This window comes from Mastigoproctus giganteus, chromosome 6, assembly GCF_048544385.1.
Source record: "Mastigoproctus giganteus isolate SK-2022 chromosome 6, ASM4854438v1, whole genome shotgun sequence".
Taxonomy (NCBI): domain Eukaryota; kingdom Metazoa; phylum Arthropoda; class Arachnida; order Uropygi; family Thelyphonidae; genus Mastigoproctus; species Mastigoproctus giganteus.
In genome coordinates this window covers 174,119,119-174,142,894 of record NC_143580.1, presented here as the reverse complement: position 1 = coordinate 174,142,894, position 23,776 = coordinate 174,119,119, and the positions used below count along the sequence as shown (strand labels likewise).

General features: G+C 39.5%; 1 protein-coding gene across 3 annotated transcripts in view; it reads right to left on the bottom strand.

Annotated features, from left to right (window-relative positions):
• Positions 1-23,776, bottom strand: part of Bili (FERM domain-containing protein 8 Bili) — a 304,472-nt gene that overhangs the window by 11,489 nt on the left and 269,207 nt on the right. For 2 of the 3 annotated variants that reach the window (XM_090375504.1, XM_090375500.1), the window contains one exon: positions 10,868-10,957. In XM_090375504.1, coding sequence (XP_090231630.1) covers positions 10,868-10,957 — 90 coding nt within the window. The remainder of the gene's footprint in view (positions 1-10,867; positions 10,958-23,776) is intronic. The other variant, XM_090375501.1, reaches the window with a different exon arrangement.

Sequence of the window (23,776 nt, the reverse complement as noted above, 5' to 3'; positions counted from 1 at the left end):
ATGGTTTAAAGCAAAGAAAATTTCTGCTCCGACTCGGTGGCTTCTTCATGCCACAGGATGCCAACTACCGCAGTTTTATGGGTTACCAAAAATCCATAAGCCAGGTGTTCCTCTCCGGCCCATAAGAACTATCCAAATATATTGCACGACTCCTCACACCTCTTGTAGGAAAAACCACACTGTCACTAACAGCGGCGAGTTCATTCGCCTTATTAAAGTGCTCTCAATTTCTGACAACACTGTTATGGCGTCATTTGATGTAGGGTCGCTATTTACATCAATCCCTGTCCAACAATCCTTGCCAGGGGCAAGGTTGATGACGTTGTAGAGCAAATATCATCTTTTAAGGGCACAAAAGGTGATATAGTTGTACATGTTGGCACTAATGATATTAAGAGTAGGAGACCGGCAGAATTACTTAACAAGTACAGGTCACTGTTGAACAAAAGCCGAGAATTAGGGATGAATTTGAAAGTGTCTGCAATTCTGCCCAGACACGATAGGAGGGAGTACATGTTGAGAGCCTTGTCGATCAATTCGGCCCTGGAAAGATTGTGCAAGGCTCAAGGGGTAGAATTTTTTTCAGCCTGGACTGTACTTGTTAACAGGAGAGATTGCTTCTACAGGGATGGGATACACTTAAATAGAAAGGGTGCAAGAATATTTGCTGATGCTATCGAGGCAGTGTTAGGTGGGTCGGAAAACTGCTAGCTTGGGGGGAGACAAAGACCAATAGATTGACAGTAGCCACTGGCAGAGGTGAAAGAGATTCTTGCACTGCTTCTATTAGAATGAGCAGAAGCCTGAAAAACAAGATGCATGATATTTCAGAGACTGCTGGGAGCCATTGCGGTACAAGTAAACACATGGGTTGTGTTAGGGTAGCTAAGAATAGAAACAGGTGCATGCATACTTGCGTGTTAAGTAAATAAATTTGATGAATTTGAGGTATTGCTCAAAACATCAAAGGCAGATATTGTTGGGATATCAGAGACGTGGTGTCACACAGATATAAGGGATGCAGAACTGGAATTTGGGGAGTACAACATCTACAGAAAGGATAGACAGGATAGGAAGGGAGGAGGGGTTATGCTATTAGTTAAGAAACACATAAAAACCAAGGAAGTGAAGCCAATCGACATCGCTGGACAGTGCAGTGTTGAGTCAGTTTGGTGTGACATAAGCATTGGGAGATCAAAATTGAGAGTAGGAGTGTGCTATAGGCCTAATGACTCTGATGAGTATAATAAGGAACTGTACAGGGAAATAGAGTGGGCCAGTAAATCAGAGAGTCTTATAATGGGAGATTTTAATTTCCCAGATATTGACTGGAATTTGGGGGCTGGTCACTCACACACTAGCAGGGCTTTTGTGAATTTATTGGATGATTGTTTTCTACATCAGCATGTTCGGGAGGCAACTAGAGGCAGTAATACTCTTGATTTGATTATCAGCAGTGATTCTTCATGCATTAAGAATCTGCAGATAAATGAACCACTAGGTGGCAGTGATCACAGTGTGCTGAAGTGGGATTTACTCAAAGAGGTAACTACCATTAGGGGTAAAGGGAAGGGTTATTGCTTCCATAAAAGCGACTACGATGGACTGAGACAGTATTTAAATTCTATACAGTGGGACCAAATGATGATTTTACCAACAGCAAATTCAAAATGGGAAGCATTCAAAGAATTAATCTTGGAAGCTACTAGGCTTTACATACCAACTAAGAAATATTGTTCAAGGTTTAGGCCAAAATGGATGTCAGATGAACTAATGAGGCATATGGCAGAGAAGAAAAATGCATGGGATACTTACAAATTAACACATGACACAGAAGCCTATGATAGATACAAGTTGATATGCAACCAAGTTACAAAGGAGGTTAGGCAGGCGAAGGCAGATTACGAGAAATCCTTGGCAAGGGATGCAAAGAAAAACAGCAAAGAGTTCTTTACTTATGTAAACTCTAGAAGGAAGGGGACGAATCAGATTGGTCCACTTGATATTGATGGGTCAACTGTTGATGACCCTGCTCAGGTAGCTAACAAACTAAATGAATATTTTGCATCGACATTCACACATGAGGAGTTATTCAGCGAGGGGAATGCCAGAGGTGTATTCAACTCTACCAGTAAGCTACAGAATCTTGAAATAACTGGGAGTAAAGTGGAGGAGAAACTGTTGAAGATAAACACAAGAAAGGCACCCGGGGTGGATGGGATCTATCCAGTTATATTAAAGGAGGCAGCAAAGGAAGTAAGCAAACCCTTAGCCATAATTATGAGAGCTTCCTTGGACTCAGGGGAGGTACCCATAGACTGGAAATGTGCAAATGTGACCCCAATTCACAAAGGAGGATCAAAGGCTGACACAAGTAATTATAGACCTGTGAGCTTAACTTCTGTTCCAGGAAAGTTAATGGAGGCACTGGTTAAAGAAGCACTGCAGGATCATTTAGACAAGACTTCATTTATAGCTCGGACACAGCATGGTTTTGTTAAGGGGAAGTCTTGCCTGACCAATTTGATTGGATATTATGATGCAGTCACAAAAGAACTGGATGCAGAGAATAGCTTTGATATTATATACTTGGATCTTAGAAAGGCTTTTGATACTGTTGCACATGGAAGACTGCTGCTATGGATAAAGGGGTGGTTGAGAGGGAGAAGACAGAGAGTGGTAATCAACGGACACTGCTCATCGTGGACTAATGTTATTAGTGGAGTCCCTCAGGGCTCAGTGGTGGGTCCATTATTGTTTTCTGTATTTATAAATGATATTGATGATGGTATATCAAGCTTAATGTCCAAGTTTGCAGACGATACAAAGGTTGGCAGGGTTGTCAAGGACACTACTGACACTATGCTGCTGCAACAGGATCTGGAAAGGTTGAGCAGATGGGCGGAGAGGTGGCAAATGAAGTTTAACATTGACAAATGTAAAGTACTACACATGGGAAACAGCAACCCCAGAGCAACGTATCAACTCTGTGGTACTACACTGACAGTGGTAGAGAATGAAAGGGACTTGGGGGTGGTTGTGCAGGCAGATATGAAGTTCTCTGAGCAGTGCAGACGGGCTGCAAGAGTAGCTCATGGAGTATTGTCAATGATATACAGGAATTTTTCCAGCAGGGATAAGGAGGTGATTATTCCCTTGTATAAGGCAATGGTCAGGCCACACCTAGAGTACTGTATACAGGTCTGGAGGCCTCATTTCAAGAAGGATGTAGAGCTGCTGGAACGAGTACAGAGAAGGGCAACAAGATTAGTGAATGGAACAAAGGGGTGCTCTTACGAAGAAAGGCTTAAGTTTTGGAAATTACAGTGTCTGGAGACTAGGCACCAGCGAGGTGATCTGATAGAGGTGTATAAAGCCTTGAATGGTTTGAGCATGCTCAATGCTGATGGGATTCTTCCTCTAGCTCAGAATAATCACCTGAGAGGGCATAAATTCAAATTGAGGAAGGACAGATGTAGGATAGACGTGCGGAAATTTGCCTTTAGCCAGCGGGTTGGTTGGTGGAACAGACTTCCATCCCTTGTAGTGGAGGTTGATAGCCTAAATAAGTTTAAGGCTCAGCTGGACAGGTATTTTGAACGAACAGAGGTGTGAAGTGGAAGTGGGTTTTTTTTTTTTTTTTTTTTGGCTGATGCTGCATAAGCTCGCTTTCTTGCATCAAATGCCTCTACTAATGCTAATGCTAACAGGGCATAAACTGCACCAAGAGGCTCCTTGAGAATGACTCAAACCTTCCAAACAGAATGTCACTGTCCACTGACAACATCTGTACCGCCCTCAACCTGTGCTTGTCAGGCAGCGTCTTTACCTTTGAGGATTCCGTATACCAGCAGGTACATGGCACTACCAAGGGTGCCCCCCCTGTTAATTCCGTTGTGGCCAACATCGCCATGGAAGAACAGATATTCCTGAACCCACCAGTACCTATTACAACAGGGTGCAGATATGTTGATGACATCTTCACTGTCATCCCATGTGGCTCTGAAACAACATTGCTAGAATATCTCAATTCCCTGTCCGTGTTTATCCAGTTAGAAGCTAGAGTTAGAAGTAGACGGATCTCTCCCCTTCCTAGATGTCCTAGTAAAACGCGTAGGCCCACATCTAGAAGCCTCAATATACTGTAAGCCAATGTGGTGTGGATAGTTCACAAACTACAGATCCAGCCATGCTCCTAGTCATCTCAACAGCACTGCCCGCACTATATTCTCCAGGATTATGTTATTATTTGGTTTTTAGGAGCATTAGCAACTAAGGCCATATTGCTCCGGGGATATGCAGTGGTCATTCCTTGACCTTTCCGCATCCTCTGCATTTGGTGGTCTCGGGCTCGAACCCCGGTCTAATCGAGAAGCGTGTGCTACGCACTGCTGCTCCTGCCCACCTGGCTACGGAGGCACCTATTCTCCAGGGCTTGGAGCCATTCTAGCACAGATGAAGCTAGGCACAACGAGATTTATAGAGTGAGGACAGACTTGATCAATTGTGGCTACCCAACATTAGACAAGTGTTCATTACAAGTACAGGAGCTCACAGTCCACCTGAGACTGCCATCAACTCAGGACAATGTACCTACCACCTACATTCCCTACTATCCAGGCATATCGGGCCAGATCTCAAAAATCCTCCGAGAATACTGCATAAAATGCCTGCAGTTGCCTGGTAGAAACTTACTATCTCTAGTTTCCAATGTAAAGACCCCGGTCACCCCTCTCTTACGCAGCAGTGTAATACACCGCATAGCCTGCAAAGACTGTGACAGCTGCTACATAGGAGAGACTTCGAGAAGTCTTCCAGACCGCCTTGCAGAACACGACAGAGTGATTCGCCTTGCTGAGACCGAGCAGTCCACAATCGCGGAACACTTCTGGTCAACCCACCACGACCCCTATCCCAAGCAGGACTATGAAGTAATCGACCACTTCCGACACTTTCGCCACCGCCTCTGGTTAGAGTCACTCAATATATTGTGTAATTTGGGAGCCATGAACTGCTGCAAAGGAATGAGACTACACCCCATCTTAGAGGCAACCGTTTTATGTCTAGACAAGCGCTGGAGAAACTACACACGTCCATGCAGCAACAATGAACACCAGTTTAATGATTGAATGACCTACCTCTTGTCCTTGCACGCACAACTGTGTCCGTTAGAATAATTTTATATCTAAAGTTTCCATTTTCTGTTGACAAAGAGGCATGTTTAGTCTTGAAAGCTACAGATATCTATTTGTGATTAAAGATATTTAATTTTACTGGTTATATACCTAATTATTTATAATCCTATGGATTCCATACAGCAGGCCCATTTATCCTCATCCCATGTAGTTGTTAATGGCAGTACTTTCCCCAGGAATATTACTTTCATTTTTAGTTTCCCATTTATTTACAGTATCGCTGCCATCACTGCATCTTTCTATTATCAGAAAGCTCTTTCCCTTTTGAGGCTTCACACAAGAACTTGAGGTGTGTGCATACATTATTTTGATTTGTATCATCAAATAAACATGTGTATTACTTCTGCTTCCATCACTAGCAGCTTCCCTGAAACTTTATATCCACCTCAATGATGTTGGCAAAGACCCTTAAGACCCTTGTGCTATCTTTGTTCAAATGTATTCCAACCCTACAAAACAAGCTCCTTCTACCTACAAGTGCAGGCAATGCTGATAAAACCGCTCCCCTCCAAAGTCTTGCAGTCTCTTATGTCTTAAATTAATCCAGCATATAATCAATCCTATCATGTCAGGGCTGAATTGCCGATGCATACACAAGGTGACCAACCCATGGCATTTCTCCAGCATGGTCCTATAATATTAGTAGTGACAATGATGACTAATGCAAAGAAGCAAGAATATACATCATCCAAAACAAAACATTTCTTATATCACTTGTCCATTGCTTTCTAATAATTTGTCTAAGTGCATCTATCCTGCAAACATCCTGGCTCAATTTAAATTTATGCAGCTTGTTTGTGTGTGTGTGCTGTCTCAGCAAGAGAAAGGATACCATAAATATTTACAGTAGCTTACTCTCCACTCAAAGCCTTAAACACCTAAATCAGCTGTCTGAAAGGACATCTAATTCCAAGTGTTGCAATCTGCAAAATAAAATCTTTCATGGTAAGAGTACCTTTTGTTCTCTATCACTAATCTCATTTCTCTTCTCTACATTGGTACCAGCAGACCCACATCCTTCCTAAAATGAGGCTTCCACACCTGTTTTTTTTTTGGTTTTTAGGAGCATTAGCAACTAAGGCCATATTGCTTCGGGGATATGCGGTGGTCATTCCCTGACCTTTCCGCATCCTCCATATTTGGTGGTCATGGGCTCGAACCCCGGTCTAATCAAGAAGCGTGTGGTACGCACTGCCGCTCCTGCCCACCTGGCTACGGAGGCGCCTTCCACACCTGTGCACAGTATGCAAGAGATGGCCTAACCATTGCCTTATACAGCAGAATGATTACTTTCTTAACAGGTTTGGCAAAATTTATGTATATCATTGACAAAATTCCATGAGCTGTCCATCTGCACTTAGCATTAGCATTAGTAGAGACATACGATGCAAGAAAGAAAGCTTATGCAGCATCAGCAAAAAAAAAAAAAAAAAAAAACACCTGTTCCCATTTCACCCCTCCATTCGTTCCAAATACCTGTCCAGCTCAGCCTTAAATTTATTTAGGCTATCAAATTCCACAACAAAAGATGAAAGTCTGTTCCACTAATCAACTACCCACTGGCTAAACGCAAACTTCCAAACATCTATCCTAAAAATGTCCTTCCTCAATTTGAATTTATGCCCTCTCAGGTGATTATTCTGAGCAAGAGGAAGAATCTCATCAGCATTCAGCATGCTCAAACCATTCAAGGCTTTATACACCTCAATCAGATCACTTCGCAGGTGCCTAGTCTCCAAACACTGTAATCTGCAAAACTAAAGCCTTTCTTCATAAGAGCAACTCTTCATTCCATTCACTAATCTTGTTGCCCTTCTCGTTGCCCTTGTTGCTCTTGATCCCAGCAGCTCTACATCCTTCTTAAAATGAGGTCTTCAGACCTGTATACAGTACTTAAGGTGTGACCTGACCATTGCCTTATACAAGGGGATAATCACATACTTATCCCTGCTAGAAAAATTCCTTTATATCATTGACAAGACACCATGAGCTACTTTTGCAGCCTGTCTGCACTGCTCAGAGAACTTTATATCTGCCTGCACAATTAACCCCAGGTCCTTTTCATTCTCTACCACTGCCAGTGTAGTACCACAGAGTTGATACGTTACTCTGGGGTTACTGCTTCCCATATGTAGTACTTTACATTTGTCAATGTTAAACTTCATTTGCCACCTCTCAACTCCATCTGCTCAACTTTTCTAGATCCTGTTGCAGCAGTGTACTGTCATTAGTGTCCTTACAACCCTGCCAACCTTCGTATTGTCTGCAAACTTGGACATTAAGCCAGATATACCATCATCAATATCATTTATAAATACAGAAAACAACAATGGACCCAACACTGAACCCTGAGGGACTCCACTAATAACATTAGTTCACGAAGAGCAGTGTCCATTGATTACCACTCTCTGTCTTCTCCCACTCAACCATCCCTTTATCCATAGCAGCAATTTGCCCCCAATGCCACACTGCTCCAATTTGTGCAGCAGTCTTCCATGTGCAACAGTATCAAAAGCCTTTCTAAGATCCAAATATATGATATCAAAATTATTCTTTGCATCCAGTTCCTTAGTGACTACATCATAGTATCCAATCAAATTGGTCAGACAAGACTTCCCCTTAACAAACCCATTCTGTGTGCGAGCTACAACTGAAGTCTTGTCTAGATGATCCTGCAATGCTTCCTTAATGAGTGTCTCCATTAATTTCCCTGGAACAGAAGTTAAACTAACAGGTTCGTAATTACCTGTGTCTCCCTTTGATCCTCTTCTGTGGATTGGGGTCACATTTGCACTTCCCCAGTCCATGGGTATCTCCCCTGAGTCCAAGTAAGCTCTCAAAATTATTGCTAAGGGTTTGCTTACTTAAATGGGTAAGCAATGGTGATACTGGTTACTATTTTCTCTCTCTCTCTCTCTCTCTCTCTCTCTCTCTCTCTCTCTCTCTCTCTCTCTTTTAATGATGCAAGCTTTCTTGCACCATTAAAAAAAGATAGATATTAGTACTAATAACCCAGGGTAGGGAAGAGTATGATTTTACAAATTCACCAACAGACGGCTCCATTTTCTCAGTAAATGCAGAGACACATGACTGACTCCTAAGGAAATGATGATACAACTTCTGGTTAGCAACTAACTGTCCAAGCTTTAATTATGTTTTCACATAGCATGGGGCAGTTGTACTGTAAACTGGACTGCTAAATTAGGAAATTCAACTGTGAAACCAGACTAGGAAACGTGTGTGTGTGTGTGTGTGTGTGTGTGTGTGTGTGTGTGTGTGTGTGTGTGTGTGTGTGTGTGTGTGTGTGTGTGTGTGTGTTGGGGGAGGGAGATCAATGTTGCTTTCCACTGCAATGAGAAACACCCGTTCTAGCTAAAATAGCCCAGAATACTGAATGATACCTTCTTTTTTTTGGTCACTGCAAATATGCCACATATATTCAGTCAACATTCCTTAAAAGAAGCTGAATATTCTCATACAGTTCTCTCGTATGAACAGAATGCACAATTGGAACAGATGGATAAATATTACTATCACATAGCAGCTTTCAAACTCAACTTTACTGAATCAACAGTTACCACTCATTTGTGGTGCATTCTTGACCAAGAGCCTCCATTAGTTCATATATAAAGAATGGAACATATATTCATGTTTGCTGAAAAGTGCCACCACACTCATGGATAAAAAAAAATAATAATAAAAATAAATAAATAAAAATTAAGCATAATCTCTAAGATATTAGGAAAGGGGCACAGCTTCAGTTTGTGCACAACACTGAGCAAATTAAGTTTGCTACCAAGTACATCAATCTCATATTGCAGAAGCATTTCTGCCATAAGTTGCTTAGTATTGCACTAGAACTTTAAATAGAAAGAACCACTCTAACAGAGAAGTACAAAATTATTTATTTAAAGTGAATGCCTCTTCACAAACTGCAGTTTTGGCCCTATTTTTCGGAGAAAAGGCATATGTTTTTAAATAAAAAGATATTACATAGCTTTCTATGTAAAGTGCATAGTGCAATACTGAGAATGTATGGTGAGGTGCCGCCTCAATATGAGATCAATGCAATGAGTAAGCTTAGTCTGCTAAATGCTACCTGTACAATAACATTTTATGGATTTTAATTTAAACATAATGTCTTTGTCCTAAATTCATTTGGACTTTTAATTTTTACACGAAGTTGATGGAAAATTATTCTGGTGCTAGAAAAACCTAGGAACCTGAATTTTTAAAGTAATTTAAGTTGGATATTATTTATTCAATGGCTGAACTTCTGGTTCTGTAGGATTTTTGAAAAGTAAGGGACTCTTTAAGATAAATGTCAGATTTCTTCTTCATCATCATCCAAAATTAATGCTTTCAGTGGCTTAGGTACTGGTAGATTGTCATTAGGAAGCACAGGCTTCATAATTGACAGTAAATATGGATATTCCTATGGAGGGATTTCTCATCTGGGAATTTGAAAAAAGTCAGCAAAAAATAATTCAAAATCGTTTTTTCACTTTTTTTTGATGCCACCTTTACTTTAAAATTTTTCTGAACACAACTGTGAAAAATACATTTTTTATATTAAACACATATTTTTAATTAATTTTTGAAATTAAAACTCCCTTAAGCCCATTGGCTATTGAAATACAAATTGACAAACTGCATGCTTCAATGAATGCATGCAATTAGATGCCAGCCTGTCAATAACAGGAGGACTTCTTGCATGAAATGTGAAGTGCATGTCAACAATGATTCCAGACAACACATAAATGTCACTATTCCAGAGTGTTACTGGTAGGATGAAAGAAGTAAAGCTAGCTTTCTATCAATAACTGTACAAGATAGATGCCACTCAACATGTGCATATAATTAGGTTTGACTTAATCATCAATTTTTCCTAATTGTGTGATAATTAACAGAGATTTCTTGAATTTTCAGGGAGAAATCAAAGAAAACATTTTCAAAAACAGCTATTAGAAGCGTTAGCTTTATGGATGAAGTAGATGAGTATGAATCGTTGCTGAAATATTGTATTGGTCTCACTGCTATGATACACAGTTGAAGAAACTCAATATATTGTTGTCAAACAGAATCAGCAATACGATCATTCCCCCCCCCCCCCTTCATAACATTAGGATGGCAACTGACACTAATAAATGACAGACACCTTTTAAGAACCTTTACATTTTTAAGATATACTGATGAAATTTTGAAACATATAAACATAAAAATATGTTATTTTGCCATATGAATTAAATCAGCACAAAATTCACACAGTCAACTGTTACAGCAGCATGTAAGAGAGTGGCACAAGCTTGCTGAGCGTGCTACACATTCTATAACATTCTTTCAACCAAAGGCTTCAGTCCTGGAGGGGTTCCATAATGTCAGTCATTTTGATGGATTTTTCAAATAAATTATAAATATGATTAAAAGAAAAAAAAAAAAAAAGTAGTATGTGAAGAAAGACTTTGGTATATTTATTTCATAATCAGCATAAGAAAACACACAGAAATCATCTAACATTATACTAAAAGAGATAATCACCATTGTAATATTTAATAAGAACCAAGATTTGATATTTAAAATTTTATCTAAGCAACTAAATAATCTTCCTACTTTAAACTTTTTACCATTTATCTATTATATTTCTTTTTTTTTTATCAAATTTTACTAATTACCTGACTCATTAAATGTTGCTAATGGCAATTTTTTCAAATTGGTAATCAAATATGCATCAGAACAATATTTTTCATATGTTACTGGCCCTGCTAGAGAAAATGAGAAATAAGGAAAAAAATATTTAAAGTGCATTTTATAGAATCAATTGTAGAGAAGATAGTACTAGAGAAGACTACAAAAGTTATAACTAGAAAGCACAAGACAGTATTCTCTTTCTATATCACTTAATTAGGAATTCAGAATATTCAGTATTAATATAATACAGAAATCTCCTTAAAACCCAGCACCCTCAGGGATTGAGGGGTGCCTGATTTTAAAACTTTTCTGGATTTTAGAGAGGTATACCAGGTTAAGAAGCCTTGGAGAAGCACATTTCAATGATTATTAAGTATTAACAACCAAACTTATTTGCATTTACATCTAAAAGGTAGTGCAAATAGTTACAAATATAAATAAAAGAAGCAAAAGAAGTAAGCAAATGTTTACCAATGATGATGAGAGCATCTTTGGATTCAGAGAAGGTCCCTATGGACTGGAGATGTATTAATGTATCCCCCAATTCACAAAGAGGGATTACAGGGTGACATAAGTAATCACTGCCTTGTTAGCTTGACTTCTGTTCCAGGAAAAATAATGGAGCCACTGGTTAAGGAAATAATACACAGGGAGATACACAGACTAATAGTTTAATTAAAGCAGTAGGCAGAGGTGAAAGTGATTCTTCCACTGCTACTAATGGTACATGCAGCAGCCTAGAAAACAAAGTGTCTGGGCTTTCGGATCTTGCTGTGGGCCATCATGGAACAAATGAATACATGCACTGCGTAAGGGTAACTTAAAGAACACATGCATATGTATTGCCTGTACACTAATGCTAGGAGCATTGTGAATAAATTTGATGAATTTGAAGTACTGATTAAGTCATCAAATGCAGAAATTTTAGGAATTATGGAAACATGGTGTCACTCAGACACAAAGTGATGCGAATTTGAATATGGGGAATACAATGTATACAGGAAGAACAAACAGTACAGGTGAGGTGGAGGAGTTATGTTCTTAGTTCAGAAGAATATTAAATCTAAGGCAGTGTATCCAGTTCACTTGGGGAATGAGTGCAATGGTGAGTCAGTCTGGTGTGATATAAGAGCTGGAAAAACAAAATTGAAAGTAGGAGAGTGTTATAGCCTAATGACAGTGATGAGTACAGCAGGCCCCCATTATAACGTGGTTCGCTATAACGCTGTTCTTATATTATAATCTGTATCTGACTATAACACTGTCACAGATCACTATAACACTCTTTTACAGATTGCATTTTTGGCATATTTAACAAAATTGTTTCATTTAATGGAGTCGATAGCTTGAAAATGAATAGCAAAACAGAATTAAAATGTTTCCCATGCCGACTTGAGAAATTTTCTCGCACGCTAATTTAATTGCAGTACAGTGACTTGTTACGTAGTTCCGAGATCAACATTTTAAAAAATGATCAAGTATATTACTTGTAATATTTGCGTTATATGCATTTATCCGAAGTCTAGTCAATCACTCAGTACCGTATTAGACATTGTGCAAAATGGACAGTTTACTTGAACATTGTATCATAATTAATGCAACCAATGCAGTTACATTTTCGAAGAGTTAATAATGGCCGATAAGAATGAAAAAGCAACGTCTGACGCAGTACGAAGAATATAAATGTAAGAAAAAGACTGAATTTGAAAATTAAATTAGACATTTTGAAGCGAATCGATTCCGGTTAAAGACGTGTGTGCCATAATTTAGGACTTGTAAGTTTAACTGTAAGAACAATTATAAAAAAAAATAAAGAATTAATTTTAGCAGCAGGAAAGATAGCAGTTCCACTGCAAGCAACTAGGGCTAGGCTGGCTATTAGGATTGAAATGGAAAGACTTTAACTAATTTTATTGAAGATAATATCCAATGCAGAAGAGGGCCAAAGTTCAACCCAAAATCGACACATTTTTCATGATTAAATTCATCAATTAAATTAAATCAATTTAGATCAATTAAATTCATGATTTTAATTGGAATTTTAAGTTTAATTTTGATACGTAAGTTGTTACCACATAATTATATACGTATGTAATGCAGAATATTTTATATGTACAAATATTTGAATATTAAATATTTTGACCTAAATTTGTGCATCTTTTCACTACCGTTTATTATTGATTAGGAAATATCCTATGGCACCGACCGCAACTCACAAATACATATGTTACCTTATGGGAATGCGGCGCTTGCTGAGCGCGGATTCACTTAGCGCTCTGTTTTTACAGAACGAATTATCAGCGTTAAGCGGGGGTCACCTGTATACCAAACAGCTATACAGAGAAATAGAATGGGTCAACAAATCATAATGTCCCATAATGAGAGATTTTAACTTTCCAGACGTTAACTGGAATTTGTGGGTTGGTCACTCACACTAGAAAGACTAGTATGGATTTCTTGGATGACTGTTTTCTACAGCAGCATGTCAGAGAGGCAACAAGAGGAAGCAATACTCTTGATCTGGTTATCAGCAGTGATTCCTCATGCATTAAGAATCAGCAGGTAAAAGACCAACTGGGTGGCAGCAATCACAGTGTACTCATTTGGAATTTGATTAAAGACATAACTACTGTCAAGAGTAAAGGGAAAGGCTTTTGCTCTGGTAAGGGTGATACAGGAGTCTCAGACAGTTTTTAAATACTGTGCACTGGGACCAACTGATGATGTTACCAACAGCAAATTGAAAATGGGGAGTATTCAGGGAAGTAACCAAAGAAGCTACTAGGCTTTTCATACCAACAAAGAAATACTGTTCCAGGTTTAGACCTAAATGGAAGAGAAGAAAAGTGCATTGGATGCATATAAATTATCAGGTGATACAGAAGCCTGTTGTAGATATAAATTAGTCTGTAAACAAATCACAAAGGAGATTAGGCAAGTTAAGGCCGATTATGAGAAGTCTCTTGCAAAGAATGCAAAGAAAAATGGCAACGACTTCTATGCTTATATTAACAGTAGCAGGATGGGGTTGGATCATATTAGACCACGATGAGTATGAGTTAAATGTTGATGACCTTTCTCAGGTTGCGCACAAATTGAATACGTATTTTGCCTCTATATTCACATGGGGAATTCTTTAAGGAAGGGTATGCCAGAAGTTTATCAATTTCTAATGAGGAGCAAAATGACTTTGCAATAACTGAAAGGAAAGTGGAGGAGAAATTGTTGAGGATGGATATAAAAAAGGCACCTGGGGCAGATGGAATCTATCCAATTATTAAGGGAGGCAACAAAGGAGGTAAGCAAACCCTTTGCATCCTTAGATTCAGGAAAGGTTCCTTAGGACTGGAGATGCGTGAATATAATTCATAATGGTTTTTTTTTTTTTTTTTTTTTGATTTTTAGGAGCATTAGCAACTAAGGCCATATTGCTCCAGGAATATGCGGTGGTCATTCCCTGACCTTTTCCGCATCCTCCGTATTTGGTGGTGACGGGCTCGAACCCCGGTCTAATCAAGAAGCATGTGCTACGCACTGCTGCTCCTTCCCACCTGGCTACGGAGGCGCCAATTCATAATGGGGGGATCAAAAGGTGACATGGGTAATTACAGACCTGTTAGCTTAATGACTGTTGCAGGGAAAAGAATGGAATCAGTGGTTCAAGAAGCAATTCAGGACTATTTGGATAGGCATGCAATTATACTGCAATCACAGCATGGATTTGTCAAGGGGCAGTCTTGTCTAACCAAACTGCTAGGTTACTATGATGCAGTGACTAAGGAACTGAATACAAAATATAATTTTTGATTGTTTCATGAAAGCATTTGATACTGTTGCATATAAAAGACTGCTGTATAAACTGGAACAATGTGGCATTAAGGGCAAGTTACCACTATGGATACAGGGATGGTTAAGTGGAAGAAGACAGAGAATGGTTTTCAGTGGGCATTGCTCTTCGTGGACTCATGTTATTAGTGGAGTTACCCAGTGTTCAGTGTTAGGTCCATTGTTGTTTTCAATATTTGTCAATAATATTGATGAAGGTATATCAAGCTTAATGTCTAAGTTTGCAGATGATACAAAGGTTGGCAGGGTGGTTAACAGCAGTAATCAGGGTGAGTTACTGCAACAAGATCTAGGAAAATTGGGTCAGTGGGCTGAGAAATGGTAGTTGAAGTTTAACATTAACAAATGCAAGGAACTGCACATGGGTAACAGTACCCCAGAGTAATTTATTACCTGTGTGGTACTACACTCGGGGTAGTAGAGAATAAAAAAGACCTGAGGTAATTGTTCATTCAGACATGAAATTCTCTGAGCAGTGCAGACATGTGCTAGGACAGCTCATGAGGTTTTATCAATGATATACAAAAACTTTGTTAGTAGGATAAGGAGGTGATTATCCCTTTGTATAAGGTCATGTTTGGGCTGCATCTTCAGATTTGTATACAGATCTGGAGGCCTCACTTTAGTAAGGATATTGACCTCAAAACACTGTTAAGGGAAAGCTTTGTCTGACAAGCGTGGTTACAAAGGAACTGTATGCAAAAAATAATTTTGATATCATATACTTGGATTTCAGGAAAGCTTTTGACACTGTTGCACATTTCAGTATGTTGAGGACATAAAGAAAATTGGAGCAGTATGGTATTTAGGGTAAGTTGCTACAATAGATAAAAGGGTGGTGAGTGGGAGAAGACAGAGAGTGGTAATCAATGGATGCTGCTCTTCATGGACTAATGTCATTAGCAGAGTCCCACATGGTTTGGTGTTGGGCCCACTGTTGTTTTGTATGGCGCCTCCGTAGCCAGGTGGGAAGGAGCAGCAGTGCATAGTACACGCTTCTTGATTAGACCGGGGTTCGAGCCCGTCACCACCAAATATGGAGGATGCGGAAAGGTCAGGAAATGACCACCGCACATCCCGGAGCAATATGGCCTTTTTGCTAATGCTCCTAAAAACCAAAAAACAAACAAACAAACAAACAAAAACAACAAACTGTTGTTTTGTATATTTATCAATGATATTGATGAAGGTATATCAAGCTTAGCGTTGAAGTTTGCAGATGATACAAAGTTTGGCAGGGTTGTTAATTTCAGTAATGGCAGTGTGCTACTGCAACAGGATCTGCAAAAGTTGGGCAGATGGGCTGAGAAGTGGCAACTGAAGTTTAACATTGACAAATGCAAAGTACTGCATATGGGTAGAAGTAACCCCACAGGAATGTATCAATGGTGTGGTACTATACTTAGGATGGTAGAAAATGAAAAAGATCTGGGAGTGATTGTGCAGTCAAATATGAAGTTTTCTGGGCAATGCAGACAGACTGCCAGAGCAGATCATTGGTATTGTCAATGATATACAGGAATTTTGCTAGCAGGGAAAAGGAGGTGATTATCCCTTTGCATAAGGCAATGGTCAGGCCACACCTTGAGTTCTGCATACAGGTCTGGAGGCCTCATTTTAGGAAGGATGTAGAGTTGCTTGAGCATGTACAGAGTAGGGCAACAAGATTGGTGAGGGGAAAGAAGGGGCCCTCTTAGCAAGAAAGGCTTAAGTTCTGCAAATTACAGTGGCTGGAGAGTAGGCACCTGGGAGGTGATCTGATTGAGGTGTATAAGACCCTGAACAGGTTGAGCACTCGGCCATGGCAAGTCCGCCGTGGCCGAGCATTTTTGGGAGAAGCAACACCAGATCTCCCCAGACGATGCCACTATCACCGATCGGGCGCATAGGTTTTGGGACCGTAAGTGGCTCGAGAGTTTGCGGATCAGTTCTACAACTAACATTAATAGGGATAGGGGTGTACGGATTCACCCCCTTTTAGAGACTATTATCCTAAAAAGGATGAACGGTTCCGTACGACTTCCGTTCGAGCCACTTCTGGTTCCACAATGCAAGAGAGCGGAACACGTAAGAATGAAAACATGTGATGTCTACCATTACCCTGCTGATATTTAAAGGTGTACTGAATAATAGAGAATACTGCTGAAGAAGAAGGCTGGAGCCTTTGAAAGCTACGGAATTTTATCGCTTTTAACTTAGTATATTTTAATGCATTTTAATCTTGTGTTTTAATACTTTTAATATTGTAATACGTATATATTAATTTTGTAAATACAGGTTATTGTAAATATAGTTATCGGGAATTTGTTGTTTTATTTTATTTTATTTCATGAAAGGTTGGTGAAAAAACGCTAAGAATGCGTAATATGAGCACACTGAACTCTGATGGGATCCTTCCGCTTGCTCAGATTATTTACCTGAGGGGGGCATAAATTCAAACTGAGGAAAGACAGTTGTAGAATAGATGTAGAATAGTTGTAGAATAGATGTGCAGAAATTTGCCTTTAGCTAGTGGGTGGTTAATGGCTGGAACAAACTTTCATCTGTTGTTGTGGAAGTTGATAGCTTAAATAAATTCAAGGAGGAACTGGACAAACTTTTAGAGGGAATGGTTGAAATTTTTTTTTTTTTTTTGGCTGACACTATTTAAGCTCATACTCTTGCTTTCTTGCATCACATGCCTCTATTACTACTACTACCTGCTGGTGCAGAGAATAGCAACCAGATTGGTGAAGGGAACAAAAGGGTGCTCTTATCTAGAAAGGCTCCAGTTTTGCAAACTGCACTGTCTTAAGAGCAGGTGCCTGCAGCGATGTTGTTGGTATTGGGTGTAACAACATAAGGGCGAACCAAATTGTCTGTTCATGGTTTATTTAGAGGCAAAATATTATTAGAGATATCAAATGAAATGCTCCTGTACAGGCTAATATATTTTAAATACATCAAAAGTTCTTCTATATTTGTTTCATGCAAAAGTGAGTGGCAATGCAATTCTTTTCTGATAGTCGATAACCATTCTGTAAAGTCCAGGATTCTATTTTGGTTATGGCAAGTTGGAGCTGCCGTTTGATGGTAGCCGACCGGGCTAGCCGGGTGGGTAACGTGCCTGCCTAGCAACCCAAAGGTCGCGGGTTCGATTCCCGCTTCGGGCTTGGATCAAAGTACTGAAAAAGAACCTTGGGAGGTGCATTATGGCCACAGAAGCCTATGCGCCAAAAAAAAAAAAAAAAAGTTTGATGGTATTGATATTTTGAGACTGACAGGATGTGGTAAGGTCGTCTGCATACATATAAGTTTGAACAGTTTTTGGGATATCCTGTGTCATGCTGCTAACTCAGATTGCAAAAAGTGTTGACCTAAGTATCGATCCCTGCGGGATTCCTTTCTGAATGTGAGATGCTGAGAATATGTTTTTATATTGGACCTGAAAAGAACATAGCTGCTGGAAATTCTGAATTATTTCTGGCAAATAGTCCCTAAGCCCCAGATGGGAAAGGTCCATAATAATACCATGACACCATGTAGTGTCAAATGCCTTTTCAAGGTCTAAGATGACCATAACTAGATGTTTCCTGACAAAGGTATTGTGGATATGAGATTTAGCTTTGATGAGTACGTCTAGGGTTGACCTGATTTTTCCAAAAGCCATACTGATGATCTTGCAGGAGATTCTGTGACTCAAGGATCCAAGTGAGCCTTGTATGAACCATTCTTTTGAAAATTTTACCCAAGCAGCTCGTGAGAAATATGGGCCTGTAATTTTGAACCAGAGAAAGATCTCTGCCTAGTTTTGGTATGCTGATAATGAAAGAATGGTGCCAGGAAGAAGGGTAGGTATTTTCAGAGAAGATCCAATTGTAGAAAATCAACAAGGTACGCAAGTCCTTTTCAAGTAACTACTTCAGCATAATGTAATGAATACCATCTGGGCCTGTGGCACTGTTGGATGAACTATTTAATGATTCTTTGAGTTCTGTTAATGTAAAAGATTGATTGTAAGGGGAATGAGCGGTGTGTGAAGAAGATTTTATATCGTTCTGCATCTGCTTTGATGTTCTGGAAGGAGGATACATAAGAAGCAGATGCAGACATTGTGGGAAACATGTCTTTCCCTTTCCAATAAAGTATTGGAGAGGGCAGCTCAACAAATTTGCCATTTAGGGCCTGTATCCTTTTCCAGATGAGCCATGTGTTGGTGTCTTTTGTGATGGTCAAGGCAAAAGCAATCCACAAATCACATTTTGCTTTCCATCTAATTTGTCTTGTTTGAGCCTTGAGTCTTTTATAAGCAATGAGGTTGCTAGTGGCAGGATACTTTTGGAAATTATCCCAAGCAGTTTTTCTCCTGTTTGGTATGAAAGCAATCTGTATTCCACCAGTAATTTTGGTGAATGCGATATGTCTCTTGGATTTTGGAATAGCAGCATCAGCTGCAGTCAGAATCGGATTGGTTATGTATCAAGTTATATCATCAAAGGGTGATTTTGAACATAACGTCTATTTAGACATATATGGGCAGAACAGCCTTCCCAGTTGCCCTTTTTAAACTTCCTAGTGGATCTTTGATCAGAATTTGGAGTTATCCCTGTTTGTAATGAGCAAATAATTGGAAAATGATCACTATTAAAGGGATTGGTTAACATTGGTTAACACCCACCATGTCATGATTGGAAAGATGGATGGTGAACAAATTGACAAGTCAATTACAGAAGTAGATCCTGTAGATAGGTGGATATATGTGAGAGATCCAGAGTTTAGTAAATTAAGATCATTACTGTTCAAAAATTCTTAAACGAATTTGCCTCTTGCATCCATTGTAGTGGATCCCACAATGAATGGTGGCCATTACAGTTAACAAAAAGGCAAATTGGTGTTGGGAGTTGTGTAAGGAGGTTGTCCAGTTCTGAATGGGGAAATGGCACAGATAGTGGAATGTAAATAGAAACAAGGGTAGCTGAATTACCAGTTGCAATATGAGCTGCCACAGCTTCTACAGTGGTTTGTAATTGGATGGAGCTCGATGGAATATTAGAATTAATAAGAATAGCTACTCTTCCACATGCAGGAGGATTCTAATCTCCTATCTTGCCTGTACATGACAATTTGAAAATTTTGGTGAGACTTGCAGTGTGACAAGAATATTTCTATAGGCATACTATGGGATTAAATTAAGTGAGAAAATCATTTTAAGTCATCCAAATGGCTGCTTAGTTCTCTGCCATTCCATTGTATGATGTTGTGCTTTCTTTCTGTTTAGTTGAGGATGATTCATCTGGCTGTTTTCTGTATGCGGGACATTTTTTCCAGTCTTTTTTTTGGGAATATGGAACATCCAGCATCCACTGTGTCATTGGCATGAAGTTCAAGGATGGGTTCCTCGTAATCTGGATGTACATCCACTTCCATACTGTTGGTGAGTGCTTTGATTTTCTTATAGTCTTTAGCAGTTTTCGATTTTTCAGTATCATTCGAGACTGCTGGAAAATCAGTTGGGTTGCTATTTGGAGTGTTAGTGGCTTCATTGGTTTTAGTTTTAGGAGTTGATAGAGTTGCTTTAACCCATTTGGCTAGAGAGGTATCAGGTGGAATTGACACACCTGTTTGAACTGCAGTTGACGAATAGCTCTGGGTGTGAGATGCATAGGATCGACTAAGCATGGTCAACATAACTTGTCTGTGTGCCTCAGGATATGTGACTTTATGTTCAATTTTGTAATTTTAGATTTTTTTCCCAGTTTTCCACATGATTTAGAAAAAGCAGGGTAGCTTTCTTTGCAGTTGGGGAAAACAGGAGTTGAGGCTGAATAATTTGCTTGTGTATGGTCTTTTGATCCACAAATTGGACAAATGGCATTCCCTCTGCATGCCTGCTGAGGATAGCCATATTTCTGGCATTTAAAACAGCGAATAGGGTTTGGGATGCAAGGGCAAATTCGGTAGTTTAAATAGTCAGCTTTTACTGTGGATGGCACTTATGGAGTGCTATATATTAAAATGATGGGTCTAGTAGGAATGAGATTTCCATCTTTTTTTGGTCATTATTGGCTGATTATTTTTTGACTGCTAAGTTCTTGAACTAATTCTTCCTTAGAGACTGTAAGTAGGTCCCACTCTGTGATAACACTTTAGATGAATTTAAGGTATTGTGAGGAGTAATAGACACTGGCAGCCCACCAAATGTCATTGTTTTTAGCTGCCATTCAGAATGTTTTGAGGAAGCTGTTTTGATCAGGTCTTCTGATTGCAGTCGTTTTACCATTTTTGAAAATCCAGCAATAGATTCCAATATCTTTGAATTAAAACTGGTAATAACTTGTCTACAGGGTGGGTGGATAGGGCATGTATCACCAGAAAGTTTGGCAAGTCATGGCACAGTGTGTCATGGCTACCCTTCAAAGCCTTTTGGGTTGGTTCAAGTCATTATCAGTGGATGTGTCTGGTCTTGAGCCTGAAGGCTCTAGAGGTGGATAGCCATTTATATCCATGGTTGCTCCTTTTTGCCCTAGAGGATAACTTTCCCCCCACATGGAGGCAGGAGTGGTGCCACCTAGTGACCAAGCAGCTGGAGAAGTTAGTTTGTTAGTTAAAAGATTTATAGATATAATAAGAAAAGAAAGGTGATTTTCCTTTCTGCGTTCTTACTCAAAGTTAAAAACAGAACCACTTACAATGAACTGAGAATAAGAAAGGCATTAGAAATAAAACAGAACAAAATCACTTAGAAAACTGCTCTATAAATTGCTCAAGAAAAATTGCTTGGCCACTATCACCTAGCACTCAGGGCTGCAAGAGAGAAGATCTGATTGAGGTGTTTAAAGCTTTGAATGGATGGAGTAAGCTGAATGTGAATGGCATTCTTCCTCTTTCTGTGACTACACAGATGAGGGAACCTAAATTCAAGTTGAGGAAGGATGGTCGCTGGATAGATATGTGGAAGTTTGCCCTCAGCCAGTGGATGGTTGATTGTTGGAATAGGCTTCCATCTGTTATTGTAAAAGTGGATAGGTTGAATAAATTCAAGGAAGAACTAGACAAATTCTTGGAGGGCACCGATGGGTGAAATTTTTTTTTTTTTTTTTGGCTGATGCTATATAAGCTTGCTTTTTTGCATCATTTACCATTACTACTACTACTAATGCAATACCATCTAGACAGGAATGTGGCGACAGCTCAAATTTGTTATGAGGTGGTCTTTTCTGATCAATCTGATTGGATACTATGATGCAGTAACAAAGGAATGAGACACGAAAAATAATTTAGACATCATATACTTAGATTTCAAAAAAGCATTTGCACTGTTGCATATAAAAGACTGCTGTACAAATTTGAGCAGTGGTGCATTAAAGGCAAGTTACTGCTTTGGATAAAGGCAAGGCTCCAGAAATCCATGGGTAAGTTATTGGAGACAATTAGAGAGTGAATTTTCAGCCTTGTTCTAAATGCATTCAAAATATACTACCTTATTTTCCACACAAATTTTTCCATTTTAAAACATTATCTCATTCACTCTCAAGTTATCTGATCATGGGCAGCCGCCTCCTCTCTTCCCATCCTGTCTATCCTTCCTGTACACATTGCACTCCCCAAATTCCAATTCTGCGTTCCATATATCTGTGAGACACCATGTCTCTGATATTCTGACAATATCTGCCTTTGATGTTTTGACCAACACCTCAAATTCATCAAATTTATTTACCAAACTCCAAGAATTGGTGTACCCGCAAGTATACATACACCTGTTCCTATTCTTAGCTACCCTAACACAGCCCATGTATTTACTTGTTCTGCGATGACTCCCAGCAGTCTCTGAAATCTTCCGTGCCTTGTTTTTCAGGCTACTGCTCATTCCAGTAGAAGCGGTGCAAGAATCACTTTCACCTCTGTTAGTGGCTACTATTAATCTATCAGTCCATGTATCTCCCGAAGCTAGCAGTTTTCTGACCCACCTAACGCTGCCTCAATAATATCAGCAAATATTCTTGCATCCTTTCTATTTAAGTGTATCCCATCCCTGTAGAAGCAGTCTCCCCTGTTAACAAGCAGAGACCAGGCTGAGAAAAATTCTACCCCATGAGCCTTGCACAATCTCTTCAGGACTGAATTGATTGACAAGGCTCTAATCACAAACTCCCTCCTATCGTGTCTAGGCAGAATTGCAGACATTTTCTAAATTCAACCCTAACTCACGGCATTTTTTTTCAACATTGACGACGTGTACAACAATATCACCTTTGTGCCCTTAACTGTCCATAGGCAAGCAGACGTGCCACAAGGTGGGGGAGTCCCGTCTGGCATTCTTTTTACAGCTGTAAATAACCTGTTAATACACAACAGAACAGATATATTCAAGTCATCATATGCCAATGACTTGAAGCTCTTAACAAAAATAAAATCAGCTGACGAAGCAATAGACACTATGGCAACCATCAACAAGACCTTATCAAAAATACAGCAGTACCTCAGGAGATTTAACTTGCAAGTTAACCCTGAAAAATCTGCCATTAGTGGTCTTCTCGCTGAAACACACACCAATAATAATTCAGCTGGCAATTGAAGGAGTTTTTATCCCCCGCGTTGAAAAGCAAAGAGATATGGGTGTTATCTTTGACTGAAAACTAAAATTCCATCTTCATATAGAAGAGCGTGCCAAATTCAATACGAAATGGTGGATTGCCAAGCAGCACTTGTTACATATTCAGAACAGAAATCTGATAAAAATGTATATCAGGATGATGATTTTCGAAGGCATACTGTATGGAGTATAGTTGTGGGGCTCGGCTGCTAACACAACAATTAAACACTGCAGAACACTGACTCCTGAAGTAGGCGACCTGGAAGTGTCTCCCACCACAGCGGAACACAACACCGATGGCCAAAGCACTGAATTTAACTAGATTTTCAGCCTTAATCCATGAAAGAAGACTAATTTGCACCATCAAAATGATTGCTGGGAGAATCTCAGCACCCAACATTTGGGACACCGTGTGTTTGTGGATCCCCCAACCAGTTCTCCGCACCACTCCCAAGCTTATTGCTCTCTCTTTGAG